The 20,507-nt window shown below is 40.5% G+C and overlaps 2 protein-coding genes across 5 annotated transcripts in view; both read left to right on the top strand.

Moving 5' to 3' along the window:
- dlc1 (DLC1 Rho GTPase activating protein) overlaps nt 1–1,965 on the top strand; it is a 90,082-nt gene extending 88,117 nt beyond the window's left edge. For all 4 annotated transcript variants that reach the window (XM_074685685.1, XM_074685679.1, XM_074685694.1 and 1 more), the window contains 3 exons: nt 713–930; nt 1,024–1,197; nt 1,296–1,965. In XM_074685685.1, the coding sequence (XP_074541786.1) occupies nt 713–930; nt 1,024–1,197; nt 1,296–1,395 (492 nt within the window). In that variant the 3' untranslated portion in view covers nt 1,396–1,965. The remainder of the gene's footprint in view (nt 1–712; nt 931–1,023; nt 1,198–1,295) is intronic.
- A 6,281-nt stretch (nt 1,966–8,246) lies between these two features.
- lonrf1 (LON peptidase N-terminal domain and ring finger 1) lies at nt 8,247–19,677 on the top strand. Its single transcript, XM_074665356.1, has 12 exons — nt 8,247–9,003; nt 11,190–11,308; nt 12,183–12,305; nt 14,203–14,400; nt 14,494–14,707; nt 14,834–14,939; nt 15,040–15,154; nt 15,254–15,375; nt 15,466–15,624; nt 15,788–15,950; nt 17,260–17,412; nt 18,553–19,677. Exons 1-12 carry the CDS (start codon nt 8,400–8,402, stop codon nt 18,709–18,711), a joined length of 2,235 nt encoding a protein of 744 aa, XP_074521457.1. The 5' UTR covers nt 8,247–8,399; the 3' UTR covers nt 18,712–19,677.
- Nucleotides 19,678–20,507: the final 830 nt, after the last annotated feature.

The following is a 20,507-nucleotide window of genomic DNA, read 5'->3' on the forward strand; positions in this document are numbered from 1 at the left end:
AATTAGGGGAGCAACAGATAATCAATCAGTCTTTCAGGCTGTAAACAAGCCACTGTTAATACAGCTCACCCTCTCCAACACTATCTGTGTTTTCATCATCCGAACTCTCCTCTGCTCCTCCAAACACCTCACGGAAAAAACAGCAGCTCAGAACAGAAACGTGTTCGTGTGAAACTATCCTGGCCCTTGCCTTCTTGTTCCCGTCCCAGTACTGGACTCTCTCCCAGAATGACATCAGCCTGACACACACACACAAACATACACAACTTTCGGCATTATCCCAGGCTTACATTTCCGGAGTCTAGTGTGCAAAGAGCTCTGTGTGCGAGGTTATCTTCCCTCATGTTTGAGAATCACAAGGCGCAGAGTGTGTTCTTTATCATCTGATGGCAGAACAGACGGAGCAGCTGACTTGGCTGAGGGGCACTGGGAGGTTTTGAAACACAGACTGGCTGTTGTGAATTAAAGCTGGATTTCTAATTTCTGTAAATATGACTAATATGATTAAAAGCCATGTGCAAAACTTGCATAAGATGTTTGTGGTTCTTATATATTTGCCCCCCACTTTGATGTCAGGAGAGGGAAATAATTAAAGGAACAGTTGCTGATATGAATCTATCAGTCTTTTCTGTGTTTTTACTGAGCATGAAAGACAGATTGTGCAGAATTTAATCATATCCAAACTAATACGGTTTATCTCTTGGATCTCCAGGTTCATGACGGCTTCCCACTGCGCCTGTGGAAGGTGACCATTGAGTTGCCTGCAAGTCCAGAAGAGGTCCTGACCAGGGTTCTGCGGGAGCAGGGCCACTGGGACGAGGACCTTCTGGAGAGCCGTGTGGTGGAGACTCTGGATGAGAGGACAGAGGTCTATCAGTATGTCAGGAACACCATGGCCCCACATCCAACCAAAGACCACCTGGTGCTCAGGTAGAGATCTTCTTCCCTGACTCATTTCTTTCTTTTTTCTCTTTGAGGTTGTATATTTTTATCCTAACTGATTGTTTTTGTTTTTTTTATCAGAACATGGGTAACAGACCTACCAAAGGGAGCATGCGCACTGGTGTGTGCATCTGTTGACCATGAAGGCGCACCTGTCGTAGGCGTCCGTGCAAATGTTCTCACTTCACGCTACTACATTGAGCCCTGTGGATCAAACAAATCCAGACTCACACATATTTCCAGGATCGACTGCAGGTGAGGAGCAAAGAGCTGAGTTGTGTGGTCATTGATGATCCATTTGTTGACGAAACAATGAGCTAACAACATGTTTCTGTTGTTTTCTTTTCTCTCAGGGGTCGATTCCCAGAGTGGTACAACAAACTGTATGGACACTTGTGTGCAGCAGAGGTGTCGAGGATACGCGACTCTTTCACCGTGTCCATGGAGAAATAATTTAACCAACAGTTCTTCATGAAGCGGACTCAGAGAAGACTTTAAATGACACATTGATCCCATTCATGCAGAGGTTCAGATGGAACCTGAGCCTCTTTATTCCCACACTTTAAGGACAAACCCTGGATCCTGGATTGAAGGACTTTTCTTTTTTTTTGCTCTGACTTTGCCACAACAGACTGATGTTACTGTATAAAAAGGTCTTCTGTTGAGGCTCCAAGTGTGCTGCTCCACTTCACACAAACATTTATCTGGGCCAAAGGTTTATCCAAAAGGGTGCTATTGCTTCTGAGAAGCAACGCAGGATTCAACGAGTGTGTGTGAGTGTGTGTATGTGTGGTCAAAACAAACAGTTAACAAATATATTCCTCACACTGGTTTCCAGTGGCAGCATAATGTGTACATACAGTATTCTTCACAGTAAGGCTTTGTGTCCGTATTGTGTTACCTCTCTTTTTTTCTGTTACAGTGAATCAAATGAGGAATATTAGAGAAGAGGATATTGTGATCAGCTGATTGATGAATCTATTGGTGTAGAAAGATGTGAATGTGTTGACTGAATGAAAACAATAGACAGGATGTAATGAGATGAAAAGTGCAGAAGGTTGTAGGGGAGGAAGGTGGAAACAGAAGAGGATTGGTGGCTGGCTCACCAAGAAGAGGAAAGGAATAAAATCTAATCCTTAGTTTGATCAGATGTTTTCTTTGGTGGAATTTGTTACTATTACTGTCCAAAAAGCCATGTAGACTATAAACATGTATAACTAGTAAGAGCATGTTAGAATTTCACTAGTTGAGCAGATCAGAAAGGACCAAATTTGGAAAGAGATGTGAAAGTAATCGCTTACACATTCTAAGCTTTTCCTCGCCAGATATAAAGTCCAGTAAGTGTTAAAACGAGCACAGTCAGTTCCTTTTTCTTGTTGTTGTAGGCCAGCTATCACTTGTATGCATAAATGTAATATCACACTGATTTTGATGTACACAAGAACAGAAAAAAAGTCCTAAATAAGATGAGAAGCAGAGAAACAATGGTCCTTTTATAAAGGTGGAGATTTTACAGGTTTTACTGTAAAGGAGAGGGCACACTGAATGTTTGTGTGATTTCAAAAGAAGGAAAAAAAAACTTTGTGTAAGCTTCTTTCTCTGTGCTGTTGTGTCAGTGTTTTTAAAAGAAGTATAAGATTTGGGTCCTCATTACGACAGTTGACTTTCATTCATAACACTCGCGCTTCTATCTGAGGACTCGCATAAGGAGCTGTATGATTAATACACTAAGCCATTGTTCACTATCGTACACATCTGTACCTTTAACTGTGTTTCTGCCAAATAATAACGCATGACAGTGACAGTTAATTTAAACCCATATATTTATACCTCAGATATCTGTTTGTTTTGTATCATACCATTTTATGTTATTTTATTGTAAATGTTCAGCCTCGTGTTACAGAAATGGACAAATGCTTTATCTTTTTTATTAATATTATTTCTGTACAGGTTAATCAAAGTGCACTATTAAATGTATTAAAATAAAACAAACTCTGTCCTGAGTCTGATGTCAAGGATTATGTATGGTTGGCAGGTAGTTGTGGGATATAGAAGCTCGACGAAGATCCCATGGTAATGCTGGCCTGTAAAACCATTGTCAGTTTGGTGTTGACCAATCAGATTCAAGCATTTTACACACCCAGAAGATCAGCAAGAAAGTCAGATAACAATAGTTTCACCACACACAAAACAACTTCAGTCCCTCTTCATCTCAGTGACACTTTGTCTCCCAACACCAGCAACAAGTTCACCCCCCTCACTGTCCCTGAACTCCACATACACCCACCCCCTGCCTTTCCTCCACACCACCAACTCCATGATGGAGGAGGAGAGGGCTGTGCTGTGTGCAGCAGGGTATTAACTGGCCCTGTAGATGGTGATCTCACTCTTTGTTTCTTACATAACAGTTTCATATAGCAGAAAAACAATGAGGGCCCTTGTACCACAGCTGGCCCAGTCTGGACCTGGCACACTCGCTGAGAACGTGGGCAGTCACGCGTAGAAAAGGGGGTCCAAGGGTCAAAGTGGGGGCTAATGTGACCCCTTAATCATTTGACAAAACAAGAATTAGCCGTACTGTACGAAGATGCGCCATGCTTTGAGTACTTTGTTCACGGTCTCCTCTTTATTTGGATGCTTTAATTGTTATCATCTTTAAAATTTGTGTTTAGACAACTCAAAACCATGTACTTCCCACACGACTACATTGTGACAGCAGGAACAAGTGATCACTTGACAGAAAGATACTTTCATGTCTCCTCTGATGGACCGTGAACACTTCATGAATGCAACAAAGGAACAAGAGAGTAACCAGAACCACAAAAACACTCTCACATAACCCGCAGATCAATATGTGTTCTCACCTCTGTAATGAACACTCAGAGGGATTATCTTGCCTTGTATGAAAAATATAAACCTCCACTGGTGAATTCTCTCTCTTTCTGTTTATTTCTTCTGTGTGTTAGTCCTGGTATGTTTTTTATACTGTACTGTGTACGTGTTTGAGCTGGGAACCCAAACACCTCTGGGAGATTATGAGGGGTTAGATAAGGCACAGCAAGAGTCAGCACCAAGGCTGCATTCCAGTCCCGGGGTTTGAGAAACAGGGGTTGAAAGTTTCCCACATTGATAAATGAACTTGAACGTGCGGCTGCATGTTGTCATAGATGTGCTGAAGGATTTAAAAATACCTTATCTCATTACGCAATAAGTAGTTTGGAGATTATTAGTGGACCCTTTCCCTGTTTGGTTTGTGATTTAATTCGTATTTTGGTTTTACTTCAAGAGGACTGAGCCACCGCTTCTTACAACAAATGATTGAGAGACTGGTCCCAGGAGGCCCCAGCTGGATAGACGTTGAGGTTGATGCCATGAATTTATGCCAGCCCATCAGTTTTAACTGCACATTCAACAAGAAACACAGACAAAAAGTCAACAGCACCAGTGCTAACCTGCCTGTAGCACATTGACAGACAGTGAGTGGTCGTGTTGGTCACAACGAATCAGGCATACCAAATGTCTGACAGGATCTCTGGGACACATATGTGGACTGGAATGCTCTGATGATGGATAACTTGTGGCTTTGTTGTGGCAACAGGAACGGTATGTCATCACGATAACACTGTTTTAAGAGACAACATGCCAAAGGAGGACAGAGAATTTAGTCACAACATTTCTACGGTTGACCTCATATCATCCCTCATCCAGCTGGATACTCAAGAAAACTACAACAGCTGGAGGTAGAGAAAAAAATAGATAAATAGGAAGACAGACCTTTAAGTGAGACATAAAGGAAATACGGTTCATACTCAAGACAGAAAAAAATAGACATCATCTTAAAGGAGAATCTGAGGCAAATCATACTAGGGTTTCTTTTTCTGTCTGGGACCCTCAAGTAAAGGTGTTAGAGTAGTAGGAATACACTAATAAGTCAAGAGCAAACAAAAACAGCCAAATATACCTAATATAGCAAATGGAAAATTATATTACCTGTGTGCACTTAATGTGTTTCCTAAATTAATCTGCTGCCACTAATACTATTGGTTTCATTAGAGCCTACCCCAAGGGTCTCATGGAAAAAGAGAAATAGGGAAAACAGATTAACATTTGTGTTAGCATGCATGGATTTATACAAAAGGTTCCCCCGTTCTTTATTTGTATTTATACATTAATGGATGAAATATGCAGTTGTGAACAGTTTTTGATTTTCCAGGGAATACCATGACCCCCTATCAGGGTTTTTGATGCCCTCAAGGGCTTCAGGGAACAACTGTGGCGGTCACTCCACATTTTCAGTGCAGAAACTTCAAGCATATGAATGATTCTTTATGTGAACCTAGGAGGCCAAACGAATACATAAAAACAGAACAAAAATTTGATTATTTTTCTAAATGTTTGCAGTTGTTGAGGGAACCATCAACTTCATCTTTCCCAGTCACAGGGAGTGACAGCCAGCTTGTGCCTCATTGTCGTATCTTATACCAAACGCAAGGGGTCACCGATGAGCAGAAGTAGCATCGAATGGAAAGCCGTCTACAGGTCAACAGTGCCCTCTGGTGGCTGGTTGGTATAACATCAAGTTATATGACTCCTGCCCTGTTTCCTTCCTCCCGCCTACTTAGACTTACAACACAAGAAGCTGATGTCTTTTTCTCAGACACAAAGAGTCCATTCTGTCCAGAAATGTTAAATAACTTTTGTTTTGTGTTAGAGTTATTTTACTGACATCAAAACCGTAAAGATGCATAAATGGGGCTGTTCTCCACGCATATACCTAACTCTGCCGTGTTTTAATTGTGTTTTTATGTATGAAAAACAAAAACAAGAACCTGCTTTAGAGCTCTCTGGGATGTCCTTATAAATAAACACCATTAAGATGATCTTAGTGGTACACTGAAACTGAAATACCCATGAAAAGATGCCCTTGCAGCTTCAACAAAGTGCTGTCTAGATGTTGGATGAAGCATGCTTAGTCTTCGCCTGATTGTTATTTAGGGTTTTGTTAATCAAGTTTTGTACTCATAATTCTTTTATGTAAGTGTTAAATCAGCTGACATAATTTTATCATCTGATTACATGTGCACATTAGATTACCCAGTTTTTAAATGTCCATGTCAAACTTCGCACATTTCATATTAGAGTTTCATTCCAGAAGAACCCCATTTTTGTAGGTGGAGGATTAATCACTGTGCTTTCTTCCCACCTACCTATATTTGAGTCTCATAAATTCAAATTATTTTTCTCCTAGATGTGGGATATTAAGTGTTAGATGCTTGAAATTACCAAGGGGAGGACCCAGTAACCCCTTTAGCTCCACTTTGCATCACTGAACCAAAACCACTGGGATTCTGGCTTCGGAAAAACTTTTCCAAACTGAAAAGTTTGCCCATCCCAAATTGATGAAAGTTCTTTTCATGCAATAACCCAGTGATTATGTAATGAAAAGACAGAAAACTCAAGGGTAAGTCACAACTTTCTGTGCATAGGTGCCTCAAGCCATACATCAGGTCCCCTTTATGCCACTGTGCATTAAATGACGTAAGTATCTCACAAACACATGACCCAGACTTCCTAACCATGTGAACCATATCAAATGTCGAAAAGGCAGCATGCAGATAGCATTACAAGTGGTGCCTTCTTTCCACAACTGCAGTCAAATATCAGAAATAACCATTCCGAAATAATTCCAATTGAAGTTTAAAGTGGTCTGATTCCTTGTATGTGCACACATAACTGGGCACTGTGCCTGGCTCAGGATCTAATTCTCTTCCAATTTAGACACATCAGTTTTTAGTCGGTCTGTAGTAATAATATTAATAATAATAATATTAATAATAATAATAATAATAATAATAATAATAATTATTATTATTATTATTATTATTATTATTATTATTATTATTATTATTATTATTATTATTATTATTATTGTTGTTGTTGTTGTTGTTGTTGTTGTTGTTGTTGTTAATATTATAAAAGAATAAATACATAAAAGATCATAGAATTAAAATGTATACACCTCCATAGTGGCTCTGTACCAAGGATGTATCATGAAATGTACATAAAAGTAACTTTTTACCTAAAACTGTAAATTGAGTGATTGATGCCAAAGTCATGACAGTTTTTAAGACCGATAAAATAAAGCTTATCTTAAGGTACGATTTTCCTTTTATGTCTTTGATATATTTTAATACTTTATCCTCTAGAGGGCAGTATCATTCCACAATTCAAACAGTAGCATGAGCTTCACCCCCTGTTCGACCTCAAGCAACCTGAGCTACATTTTGTAGAGCTGACAAGTTCAAACTGCACCTTTTAACACAGAGGCCTATTTTAACATCAAAACACAGGACCATTTTTTAACTTCAGGAATGAGCATTTTCTGTTTACTCTTCTTTGTGCTTATGCATGTGTAATCACACAGTTTAAACAATGACATACATTCAGATAATTAACAGAAATGTACCATAATTCTAAAAAAAAAAAAAAAGAAAAGGTTAGAAACATTACCCAATAACCAACTTTACAGTCAATGCTTGTGGAGTTGACCCAGTGAATGAGTAACCCAAATTGTCCAAAATAATCCACACATTCAACTGCGTATACTACAAACATATGAGGGTACTGAATTTGTGTCTGATCTTTAGTAACCCACAGAGTAAAATTATTTTACTGCTGACCTCTTACATAATATCTGTTTGTAGTTGTTGACACTGGAGGTAAAATCAAATGGGGTCAAGAGGACAGGATGTTATCCTTGTTGATTGATATCATGATGTCAGTTTCATGGAGCATGGCACTCATTAGATCACTTCTGCTTAGTAACTTTATTTACATTCTCATCTCACAAATACAGCCAGTCATTAATCCCTGTTGGTGGATGGCAGCCCACACATAATAGCAGAGCGTTTGAAAGTGGATCACCTGTACCATAGTCTGTATAAGTTATAAAGAAGGAACAGTAGGACCAATGTTCGCATTAACAAGACGTAGCAGATTTTTCTGTCAGGCCGCCCTAGCATTTCTGTAGAGAAAGTCAGGCAATGATAATAGCCACTTTATACATACTCCGCAGGACTGTGTAGTAAAGTGGCCCTATCTGTATTACAAAACCACATAACAAATAAATTCATAATGTGTCTTATAGTTACATCAGTTTTCTGCTGTTATGCGAGAAATTGAATAATCGGAAGCATTGTTACATGACACAGTCAACTTCACTACGTCTCCTCCGTAGTTATGAAACTTTCGGACGCAGGTTTTGTAACCGAGACGTCCCCACCAATCACAGCGGGACTTGGCTGCTCACGTGACGGTGTTTTTTATGTAACAATTGGGTGTCTGTAAGACTAAGTCCGTTCACTACACCTCCAATGACGGCGGCAGCAGTAGAAATGCATAGACACGGGATACCTTCATCTACATAACAAATCTTTTGAGTCTATCTGGACAGAATAATGTCGTTTAGATCGCAAGTATCGGAGGCACCGGAGGAGAGGAGCGCCTTCTTCATCGGCGCAGAGCCGGACAACGGCTCGTCAGAGGAGGACCATTACCAACTCATACTGCAAAAGGCTAACGCGCTAGCATCCGAAAACTGCCTCAAAGAGGCTATTGACTGGTTTACAGTGGCTATGCGGTACGGCCCGGTCCGACCAGGACAACTAAGCACTTTCGTCGACTGTATTCTCCGCAACTTTAAGAGTAAATCATCCGGATCTAACTCACTCTCTAGTCCGAGTCGGGAGGAAGGGGGCAGCCCCAGAGACGATTTATTTGACTGTCCCAGCTGTCATAGTTTTCTAGGTGAACCTGTCACATTAGCATGTGGACATTCGTATTGTAAGAGGTGTTTACAACGACGACTGCTCTGCAAATGCAAGCTTTGCAAGGAGACCATGAAGGGAGAGGAGAAGGTGAATGTAATACTGTGTGGGCTTCTGGAGAAATGGTTTCCTGAAGAGTTGGGCAGGTCGAAAACAATATGTGAAGTGGATAAGCTCTGCAGAAAAAAACGTTACCAAGAAGCTGTGTCACTAGCCACGGAGATCATCCAGAAAGGTGAGTATTATCAAATAACCTTACAAGCATGGAATGAAGGGGGTGTTACTTGGTACACTGTGTACTGCGCATTCTCAGTGTATAGATCAGTACTCGTTGTTGATAATGCGGTTATTATCATATCTTCTCACATGTAATACAATAATAAGTACATCATAAATCATTCAAGGTTGATGTATGTAGTTAAGGGGTTCTGAAAGAACAATAAGAACGAGATTTTCTGGGAAACATTTTGAAAACAGGAACCATTCCTCCCATGTGTTGTCCAAGTGCACCCTCCTCTCATTGGCTGACAAGCATCATGGTATGTGCCGCTTACGAAATACAAGGAAATGCGCATGCGCCCGGTGGAAGTTGCGTAAGGCAGGTCATGACACATATTGGGGCAGGTTTTATAACTTATCAAGGTGGGGGTGGGGGCATTGCATTTTGTAACAGTTTCGTCTGTTATAAGTAAGCAATTTTTTTGTGAATATTGAAAGTTGTTTGGAATGAGCAGTGCTAAGGGAAAATTTAAAGACAGTAGTTCAAACAGATGGTGTGATGGACACTGCCAGACAGTTTAGCAGGTTTTATAACAAAAGTTAATTGTTATGTAATACAAAAAAGGACAAAAAAAAGAAAGGTTTGCTGGTTTAATCTTTGCAGGTACACACAGGATGAATGTCTTTTAGTTAATGATATAGATAACTAAAATAGGTAATAGGAATGAGGTTTTGGTGCTTCAGTTGTTTCAGTTGTTGTCTGCTTTCCCATTGTTCAGTTCTCAGATAATATTGTACACACACAGCTTGCACTTGTTATAAAACTTCCATAAAAATGATCCTAAAGTGTTTGCAGCAGCTGGGAGCTGCAGTCAGTGATGACACACTTTGTTCTCCTGAAGTGATCTGGACCTCCACCTGCTTTATGGGAGCTTGTGGAAACTTCCACTGAATATGGGTCAAATGATGTAACACACATAACCTTGGTGAGTCTGTGCTGGCCTCCATGCTGCCTGCAGGACATTTGGAGAACATTGACTTTGCATCCTTTGAAAAAATATGTACAACAATGGAAGGTCATTGGAGGCAAACTGGTCATTTTTTTACCTTTCTTTTGCTGTTCAGAATACTCGTGTAAGGAGAAACCGTCTTTCAAAGGCTATAAAAAGATTGCACCCTCTAGCTAAAATGTGGATGCCTTTTTCTGCCATGTTTCTACTTTGTAACACTGTGACACACATTGAATCTTTTAATAGCAGTTTACCACAAAATGATGAGTCTTTGTAGGAGCTTCTCCTCTCTTTTTGCTCCTGCCTTTTGAGTAAGAGCTATTCAGATATTGAGTTACAGCAACATTTCTTTCTATAGGACCTTTTTATAGGACCATGATAAGAAATCACTGAGTAAATGCTGCAGTCTGACCCCCCTCTGTGACAGTCTTCAGTAAGGCAGGCAGCTTGAGAAGCAGAACAGACACCAGGATTTCTTCTCTGATGTGCAGTTCTAGACAGACCACCCGTAGCTCTGCTCACATTAGCATCCGTCATACAGCAAAATAATGACTCTCAAGCTGTTTGTCTCAAACAGAGTGACAAATCATTTTGATTAATGGTGTGTCTCGCACTGACAAATCATATCCTAAGTAAAGGGGAAAGATTCAGCCAAAGAAAGGGAAAGAAACTTAGTAGTTTTACCATTGCATACGGGTGAAAGTTATCCAAAGGCACAAACCATTAGTCAGCACTGCATGCTTCTGCAAAATTGTTGAGGCATGATTGAAAAAAAAGGGAGTAAGGGGAATCAGAACAGTGTACAATGGTGGTTTTAGGAGTCACCCCAAATATGTCTGCTGTTCTTCAGAGATGTTTCATTATAAACTTTTCATGTTTCCCTACCTTACATTCAGGCCTTCACCTTATCATCGTATCAGAAAAAGCTGCCACTGTTATGCAACTAAAGTTTCTTTGGCATTGCTTCCAGAAAATCCAGTGACACACTTAATAAACAATTTGTGCTTGTGATAGCTTTATGTAACTTGTGACTTGCAGGAAATGATGGATTACTGCAGGTCTATACGGTCTGCTTATGCAAGATAGGATATGAAATTGGGAAAGCGCCAGTTCTAAAAGTATGGTGTAGCTTGGTTTAACTGAAATGAAAGCAAGATTCTGATGATAATTTTTTTTTCCTTTCTTCCTTCAGATCCTGAGACAACAGCGACAGCCCGATTGTCCCGAGCTGAAGCCTACATGGCTCTGAAACAGTACCGCTCAGCTTTGGAGGACACAGAAATCTGTCCTGACTCGAGCTGTTATGCTGAAGTAGGTCACTCACCTTTACTGCTGTGACTTTTATCCAGGGAAATCAAAAGTTAACTTAGGGGTGGTGAATCTTTCCCGTTGAAGCATATGGTGTGGTTTCATCATGACTCTGAACCACTGTCAGCCCAACATGCTCTCACTGAAAGCTGATAGCTGTGTCAGGTTGTGTCAGCACTCTCTCTGCTACCTTTACTCACTGGAGTCTGGTGTAGATACTCCCTGTTGTATCAGTCAGCTTAACGTTTCTAAGAAAAGGTTTATTTTAAAATGTGGCAGACAGGGAGCACTAAATGTGTCCTCTCATTGGATTAGAGTAACAAGTTAATGTAGGCCAGTATACAGACGCCATTGATACGTCAACATGTTGACTCACTCACACTTAATCCTATGCAAAAATACTTCCTCTGGGGTCTATGTGGATGCATGGCTTTGCTTTCCCTGAAGCTGGTTGGATGTGTACAAAGCATATAATTAACCCTGTGATATTTTTAGATATAAATCAAAAGCCTTCTCATCAGGTAAACAGGCTGTCGAGATGTATCATGACTAAAGAAGGCTTTTGAGATCACAAGACTATGTGATTAAGGTCAGAGCCATTAAAAACTAGTTGGTCAGGACTGCATGTCTGGTAAGCAGCCATGGTCAGTTTAAGTTTGTGACTGAAGATATATCATGTAACACCTCTTATTTAACGGGTGTTTCTAAGAAATACATTTTCATAAATCAGGGATAGGCTTACAGACACAAACAATCCTCAAGGCTTCATTGGCTAGGTTTTGTGTTAGTTGGTTTGATCCCTGTGATTAGCCAAAGGAAACTTGCAAAAAAGTCACATAAATGTAACATATTTCTCTTCTTCCACTCGCCCTTTTAGGCTGTTTTCAGGAAAGCTATGGTGCTGCATGAAATGGGCCAAGTGGATGAGTCTCTACAAGCCTTTCTCCAGTGCCTGGCTGTGGACGAGGACTTCCCGAGTGCAAAAAGACAAGTGGAAAAGGTGAGAGAAAGTAGTTATGATTTATCTGCTGGCTATGTGGGAAGAAAAGACTTGGTTGTCATCCAGTCTAGCACTTAGCTGAAATGAGGTCACACAGTGTTGGGAAAGCGTTATCTATGACTGTTAGTGTGAAGGCCTGTAGTTGTCTCAAACACTCGATGTGGTCTTCCATTAAAGTGAAGCTTGGAACATTACTTTAAGGAGACATGGTTCATGAGAGAGCCAAGTCTTTGACTTAGTGGTCATAAACGCCAAGCTTTTCTCTGATTGTCTCTATTAAGGGGACCCATTTATTATAGTCCTATAACAAATAGACTTTTCTCTGGTCATGGCAGAGTGAATAAATGAAAAATGTTTTAGAGGAAATGCTGTTTTGTAAACATCTTAATGACGGCTTCAAATGTATTGCAGTATTTCTAACAAACGTGTGTATCCATGGTATCCAGCTCATCAAAATGCATCCAAACCAGGTTCTGTAGGTTTAAAAAAATGACCAGGTTTGCAGGATAAACTAATTGACAAACATTATGCAGGTTTTAGTTGAAATCATTTTTCATTTTTACATATTTTTATGGACTCTTTCTGAATCCGTCATGCAATCACTGTTTTACTCAGCAGTAGAGCCATTTATTTTGTTCCCATCTCAGAAAAACGTGGTAAATAGAATCACACATGACTGCCAATCGGATCATCTCCTTTCCCTTTCTGAGTGATACAAATCTTCAGTTATTTCTATCTAGCTCATCAGTCATGCAGTTGCATAACTTGTTGGCAGGTCAGGTCTTGTGACTGCCTTTAATGACATTACTACCACATAATAGACATAACTGGGTTTTGTAACTTAATAAGCCACACAGATGACTCATGTTAGCAGTGCTCCTCCAAATTTCACGAGAACTGAGCAATCTAATGCAACTGTGTAAAAAAACTTCTCAACTTACTTTCAGCTGATAATGGCTCTGAAGCTTTGGGGCTGAGTCATGATTGTATAAGGAAGCATACATAATCACATTAGTCATCTCCAGCTTTCTCTTGGTATGAGTGTGAAATTGATTGAAGCTGTGGTTAGGGGTTGCTGCTTGTATCAATAAGGTGTCAGAATACTTATCTTTGTGATCCTCAGAGTGTTACTGCAAGGCAAAATGTCAATCTGCGACAGTGTAGGGGCCAGACAGCGTGCATCAATAAACTGTCACATCAAGTTTGAGTAGCCTTGAGTTAGGCCTGTGGTCTCAGAGGTCTTCTGAACACCGTCTAATGAAAACCTCAAATTAAAGGAATAAAAAGTGGCAGCATCCATGTTTGGAGTACTCATTGAGACATGACAATGCTTCAAACACTGAAGAGGACATACACGCAAACTTATAACTCTGCAACATCTTTGTTAAACTTGCTTTAAATTACTAGCCGTAGCCCAATTACTTAAACACAGTCTCTTATTACAGTGCAATACTTAAGAGAAGGTCAGAGATAAGAGTTTGGGTCTTGCACTTGGCATCAAGTGGTTGTCTGAACAAAGTTTACTTTTTCCTTTTTGACCTGAAAATGCCACCTAAATTATCATGGTGTGTTCTTACTCCTGGTTTTGGAATCGTAGTTACGTCACTATGTGCTGGGATCTTTTGTTAGTGACCTTTTTGTGCTGAGAGGAGAAACAGCCTGAAAGTCTTTGCTTTAAAAAAAGTAAAAGATATGAGTTTTAATCCAGTTTTTAACCATCTGGATGCCTTGACTCAACCCTCAGCCCTCTCTTCCTGAAGAAGATTTATATCACAAACACTCAGTTTAAAACTCAAGCACAAGCAGCACAAGAAAAATCAAGCAGTTAAAATCTCCTCTGGTTGTGTTTTTGTCTTTGACACTTATATCAGATGATATACTCCCTGTTTTCTGACAGATCCTGTGCGACCTGCTCTCCCCTGATGATGAGAACGTTAAGGTTGGCCTGAGGGAAACAACACAGAACACTTCACCTCATTTGCGCCGTAAAACCCTTGTGGCAGACGCCCAAAACCAACCACTGAGCCCAGTCCAAAGACAACCCCAACACCAGGCACGCGCCTCCTCTGCACACCATCATCCAGACAACCAGGAGGTGAGAGAACGGAAAGCTGTGATACCATAACACCAACCAGGCTTTTCAATGCTTATGTTGCCTCATCATCTCACCTGTTCTCGTATTCTGCAGAAACGCTGGGAAAGCCTGGAACGTCCCGGTCTTGGCAGAGCTCATTCACTAAGAGTACACAGCTCTGGTTGCAGTGAGGAGGGCCTGAAAAGAGTCTGCTCAGCTCCTCAGCTGGGTGATCAGGAGAAGGGGAGCCTGCTGAAGAGGAAGCTGTCAGTGTCAGACACAGAGCCGTGTGTGGTGGACAGTGGGAGTAGCAAACATAAAAAACAAGGTTATTCATCAATCCCATTACTTTATCTTCTTCCAGTCCATCTAACTTCTCTTTATGATCTTAATGTGACAGATAATTTAAAAAAAATGTTTTAAGAGTAATTTTTCTTCTCTTCTGTTGACTTAGGTGTAGCGAAAGGCTCCAAACAACAAGCTGCCAAAGCTAAACTCCGTAGGAGTGTTCCTTCAGACCTTCTGGACCTGAATGACTTAGAGTGTTCTCTCTGCATGAGGTAACATTGCATGTCTATCTTCACAATGAAGTATGCGCATTAGCAAACCTGTTAACATCCTGAACAAACATTAATATGCATCACTTCTTGATTTGTGCAGGTTGTTTTATGAGCCTGTAACGACACCATGTGGCCACACATTCTGTAAAAACTGCCTGGAGCGCTGTTTAGACCACACGCCCCAGTGTCCCCTCTGCAAAGAGAGTCTAAAAGAGGTGAGACAGCAGTTTGTGTGCATGTATCAGATTTGTTATAACATCAAAAATGCTTCATTGTTCCGTGTCTCATGTCTGACTTTGTCCTTCTCTTTGCAGTATTTAGCATGTAGGAAGTACAACGTGACAACTGTCCTGGACACAGTGATCAAACAGTATTTGAGTCAGGAGTTTGCAGAGAGAACTAAAACTCATCTGGAGGAGACAAGAGAGCTTTCAGAGTAAGTTTTCCTGTCTCTCATGTGGTGAATCTAACTATTTAAAGAGGTTTAATGAGTCTGATGTGTTTCTCTGATCTTTTTTCTCGACAGTCTCACAAAAAATGTGCCTATCTTTGTGTGTACCATGGCTTACCCCACCGTGCCTTGCCCCTTGCATGTCTTCGAGCCACGGTATCGCCTCATGATTCGCCGCTGCATGGAAACAGGCACACGGCAGTTTGGAATGTGCATAAATGATCCCCAGAAAGGGTGAGCTCACAACAATGTGGATTACTGAACCTTTGATATCAGTTAGTGATCCCATTGTTCCAGTTAGTTCCTTTTTGGTCCAAGTTGTCCAAAAGGGATTTCTGGGGTTAACTGCCAGAGCTCAGCTAAGCCGTGTATAAAGTGTTGTTTTCTTTCTTTGCAGGTTTGCAGACTATGGCTGCATGCTGACCATCAGGAGTGTTCATTTCCTCCCTGATGGACGGTCAGTGGTGGACACCATTGGAGGAAAACGCTTCAGAGTTCTGTCCCGTGGAATGAAGGATGGTTACAGTACGGCTGACATTGAGCACTTAGAGGATACAAGGGTAAGAACCACAATGAAGTACTCTTGAATAATTGCAGTAACTTATGCTTTTATGATCAAACGAGAATCTTTGGGTTTATTTAAAATTCTGTCAGAGTGATTTTGGGTTTGGTGTCATGTATTTGGTGCTAGGTAATAATAATAATCATAATCATATAACATTTTATTTGTGGGCGCCTTTCAAGACATGCATGGTCACCTTACATTTCAAAGTATATTTTCATACAAATGAGAACACAATCAATTACATAAGGACAACAAACAGCAGAAGTAGAGATGGCATGGTCAAACAGAAATGGCTTTACGAACAAAAAATAGTTTTTAAGGTGTGATTTGAAAGTGGTTTGATGGAGAGAGTTCTAGAGATGGGGGGCAACACAGCTGAAAGCTCAGGACCCCATTGAAGATAGGCAGGCAGGAGGTGTAGAGAGGAGCATAGAGGAAGAAGATTGGAGATTCCTGGAGGGTGTATAGGTGTAAAGGAGATCATAAAGGTATGGAGGTGCAAGGTTATTAAGAGCATTGAAGATGAGAAGGAGAATCTTGTTGTCAATGCGGTATTTGATTGGTATCCAGTGCAGATGTTGAAGAACAGAAGAGGGTTTCTAGGGATGATACATGCAAGTGAGTTCTGGACTAGTAAAAGTTAATGGAGAAGCTTGAGCGGTAGAACAGTAAGAAGGGAATTACAAAGACTGTTGATGATGTAAAGGTGGAAACATGCTAACTGAGTGAAGCTACTTATTTGAGCTTCAAAAGGTAGGGTACTGTCAAAGATGACACCCAGGCTCTTTGCTGTGGTGGAAGGAGGGACAACTGAGTGGTCAATGGTCATTGAAAAGTTGGGGGACTTTGCCAAAGTTGCTTTGAAGCCAGCAAGGAGGAATTTGGTTTTGTTACTGTTGATTTTTAGAAAGTTGTGAGTGAACCAGGATTTAACTTCAGCAAGGCAGTTGAAGAGGATGGAGTTAGGCTTGGAGGAGAGTTAGAGCTTGGTGTCATCAGCACAGTAAATTTCCGAAAGATATGACTGAGTGGTAGGATGCAGATGATAAAGAGGAGGGAGCCTAGGGAAGAGCCCTGGGGAACACCAGGAGTGGGTGGTCTGAGCAATGATCTGAATTTTTGATTTGAACAAACTGAGTACAGCCAGAGAGGTATGGTTCAAACTAAGTGAGGGGGGTATCCGTAAAACCAAGAGATGCAAATCTGTCAATGAGAGTGAAGTGAGAAAATGTGTGTGTGATCATTTTTTCCTTGGCGTTAACATCCTAGGTGGATTTCTAATGATCAATTTATTTTGTTTACAGGTGGAGGACAGCAGTGAGCTCGAGGACCTCCAGGAGCTGCACGATGAAGTGTATGAACAGGCCCGTGTCTGGTTCCAAAACCTGAAGATCCGCTTCCACAACCAGATCCTGCAGCACTTTGGACCAATGCCTGAACGAGAGGCTGACATCCAGGTAAACATCCAACACACTGCAGAGATATTCTTTCCACTCCCTGAACACAATAGATTAAAATGAAACGTGTTATAACACATCAGTAAAGAAAAAAAAATTAGCAGACGTTCGGATGCCTGGGCTAACGCCAGAACATAAGAGAAGTGTTTTCAAGCAACTCAAGTTTGTTTTACCAAAAGAAAACAGTCTACAGAGATTTTTTAGCTCTTATCCTGTAACTGAGTCAAAGTTTGGTATTTCATTTGGTAAATGTAATAAAATGTCCAGTTTTGGCTTGCATAACAAAATCCTGAACTAATGAATACTTTCCTTGTATTCATTATGAAGCATGGGGTTATAAACCTTGTGCTTTATTTGTCTTATGTTTTGATCATATTGATCAGATTGATGTTTGATCAGTCTGCCTGAACAAAACCTCTTTTTGTAGTCCTAGTTATGTAGAATTGCTTTTTTTTCCACAGGTCATTTAGCTAAAAAAAATTGGAAATAATCTGTAGTCAGGTACTGGTCAGAAATCAAAGCCTGGCAGTCAGTGGGCCAGTCTGTATGGACCAGACATTCGTGTTAAACTACCTGTCTCCTTGTCATGATTTTAATGTACAATATATGCAGATTAGCAAAGGAACACCAGGGTGCTATGCTCAGCTCTGGCTTGCAGCCTGTGGTGCTCACTGAGATTACAGACGACTACAGGGCGGAGTCTTTTGACAATATAGGCTAAAGAGCTTTATGGGCGCTTCTTATCTAATCCCGGCAGCACTGTTGCGTCACACCGTTTAATGAAGAGAATGCCCAACAAAACCACGTGGCACTGACAGGATTTTTGCTGATGCTTGCCTTTCCAGGAATCAAGAATACTTATATCAGAGAGAAATGTGGAACACAGCAAGAAAGGATAATTTGCTTCAAATCCTTCTGGTCTTAAGAACATTTTGTAACTGGCTCAGCCTTTCAAAGTTAAAGCAGACACGGAGCCCTTTGGAAGATTACTGTAATGGGTCATTTTCTTGTTTGAACTTGGTCCACGGTTGTTGAGTATGAATGTTATTACAGATTGCAGGCCTGTGATCACTGTGGTAAAAGGCTGACGGATGGTTTCGGTCACAGCAAAGACTCAATACTCTCTATCCTCCTCTCCAGGCAACTCCTAATGGTCCAGCCTGCTGCTGGTGGCTCTTGGCCGTTCTGCCGATAGACCCAAAGTACCAGCTCTCTGTCCTCTCCATGACCAGCCTCAAAGAACGTCTGGTGAAGATCCAGCACATCCTGACATATCTGCAGAGCATCCCCAACAACTAGAGCTTCCAGCTGTTATCACCAACATCCTTTGGACTGTGACTTTATGAACTCACCTTCCATCAGCATCTCAACAAGCTTTTTAGTTTTGTATACCATCTACAACTCACCACCTTTTGTTTTTATCTTACTACAAGAGTCCTCATGTATTCTTTGTGTTGAGCTCACACCAGATCAGAGCAAAGCTGAAACATCCTTGAACTGTGGATCAGCCAAACCAGAGATGTGGCCCAAACCACCTCAGGGATACTTCCACTAATACACATTGTGTGAGACTGTCAACAGTTATTTAAAAACAAGAATACAGCTACTATTTTCATCTGCTCACGTTCATAATGCAGTACATTTTCATATGAAGTTTCCTGTACGGTAAAACCAGAGGGTTGATGAGGACAGAGTGTGGACTTTGGAGAGAGTGCTGACTCCTTCTTGGTTGTAAGATTTTTTTTTTTTTTAAGGGGTGAGGTGATGCTATGGAGAAAAAAATCCTTGATGCTGAAAGTGAAAAAAGTAGGAGCCACATGTAGTTTCAAGAAAACCACTGAGATAAACAAAAGGTGTGGTTGTGTGTTTGTGTGAGTGTATGCGTGTGTGTGAGAGTGTATGTGTATGCCAGTCAAACACATATGAAAATAGTAGATTATCTCTTCCAAGCTACTAGTTTTGTTTTACTCGACTTAACCTACATACTAACCACGCACAACTTCCATCGCTGCCTCTGAGTAGTGGTAAAGAACCTTCATGCTGAAAGAATGAAACGATTGACGCTTCTTCCCAGTGTTTTCAGCTTTCTTTCCTTTTTATCCTGCCTAGCATTAGATGAAAGGAAAGCTTGTGCGCTCCCATTCGTGATTCCATGTTTCACAGGCGCTTTTTCTCACCTTTAACCTTGGGATGGGTTCTCATGCTTCCAGAGTGTTAGTTATGATCTTGTGGTGATCCTGCCTAAGTGAAGAGGTCCGTGTGTGTGTAAAGAATGGAGCGGTTCTGTTGTATAATGTGTCTCCTCTGAACCAAAAGATTCAGTTCCCCAATGAATTAACTTAAATTAAATTAAATTAAATTAAATTAAGCTGTAAGCAAAATATTACTTGTACACTTAAGGAAATGTGTTGATATAAGGATTCTAAGGGGTATGGCAATATAGTGAAAATCATGTGACATAATTGAACACACAGAGCTGACAGCTGCTGTCTGCTTTGAGGAGGACACTACCTGTAGTGTCTCAGTGGAGACTGCCCATGCCTTACACCATTTTGCATTGTGATGCAAAAAAAAAAAAAAAAAACCCCACAATGCATTGGCTCGGCTACCATTCCCTCTTTTGCCATAGTATGAAGTATGTTTAAATGTACCTTTTTTTTCTTAGTTTGAGGCACAATTTGTTCACAGTGTGTATAGAAGAGTCATTGCAAGAAAGAACATGGAGTTGAGACTGTTTTATGTAAATCATCTGTAAAAAGGCTTTTTGGACAGATCTTGTTTTTTTCTTTTTTTTTTCTTTTTTTTTGCTCAATGTTTTAAGTTATCAATTTGAATAATAAATGCACTTCTTTTTTCAATTCTACCTCTACGTGTTCTGTTTTACAAAATTATTGGATGACTTATTTGGTGCAGTACACGCAAACATCACATGCCTTTAAATGAAATCAAACTCCTTTATGGTGTTGTATGTTTATTTTGTGCCAAGTGAAAAGTAATCCTTCATCATATAAGATTTAGTATTTTTAACAGTGACTGTCAACATTTGTCATTTTTATCTAATTAAACTTAACCTTCTTCACATTAGAGGGAAATTT

The sequence above is a fragment of the Halichoeres trimaculatus genome, unplaced genomic scaffold, assembly GCF_033239565.1.
Source record: "Halichoeres trimaculatus isolate MK-OKI-2021-1 unplaced genomic scaffold, fHalTri1.1 fHalTri1_scaffold_2, whole genome shotgun sequence".
Lineage (NCBI taxonomy): Eukaryota > Metazoa > Chordata > Actinopteri > Labriformes > Labridae > Halichoeres > Halichoeres trimaculatus.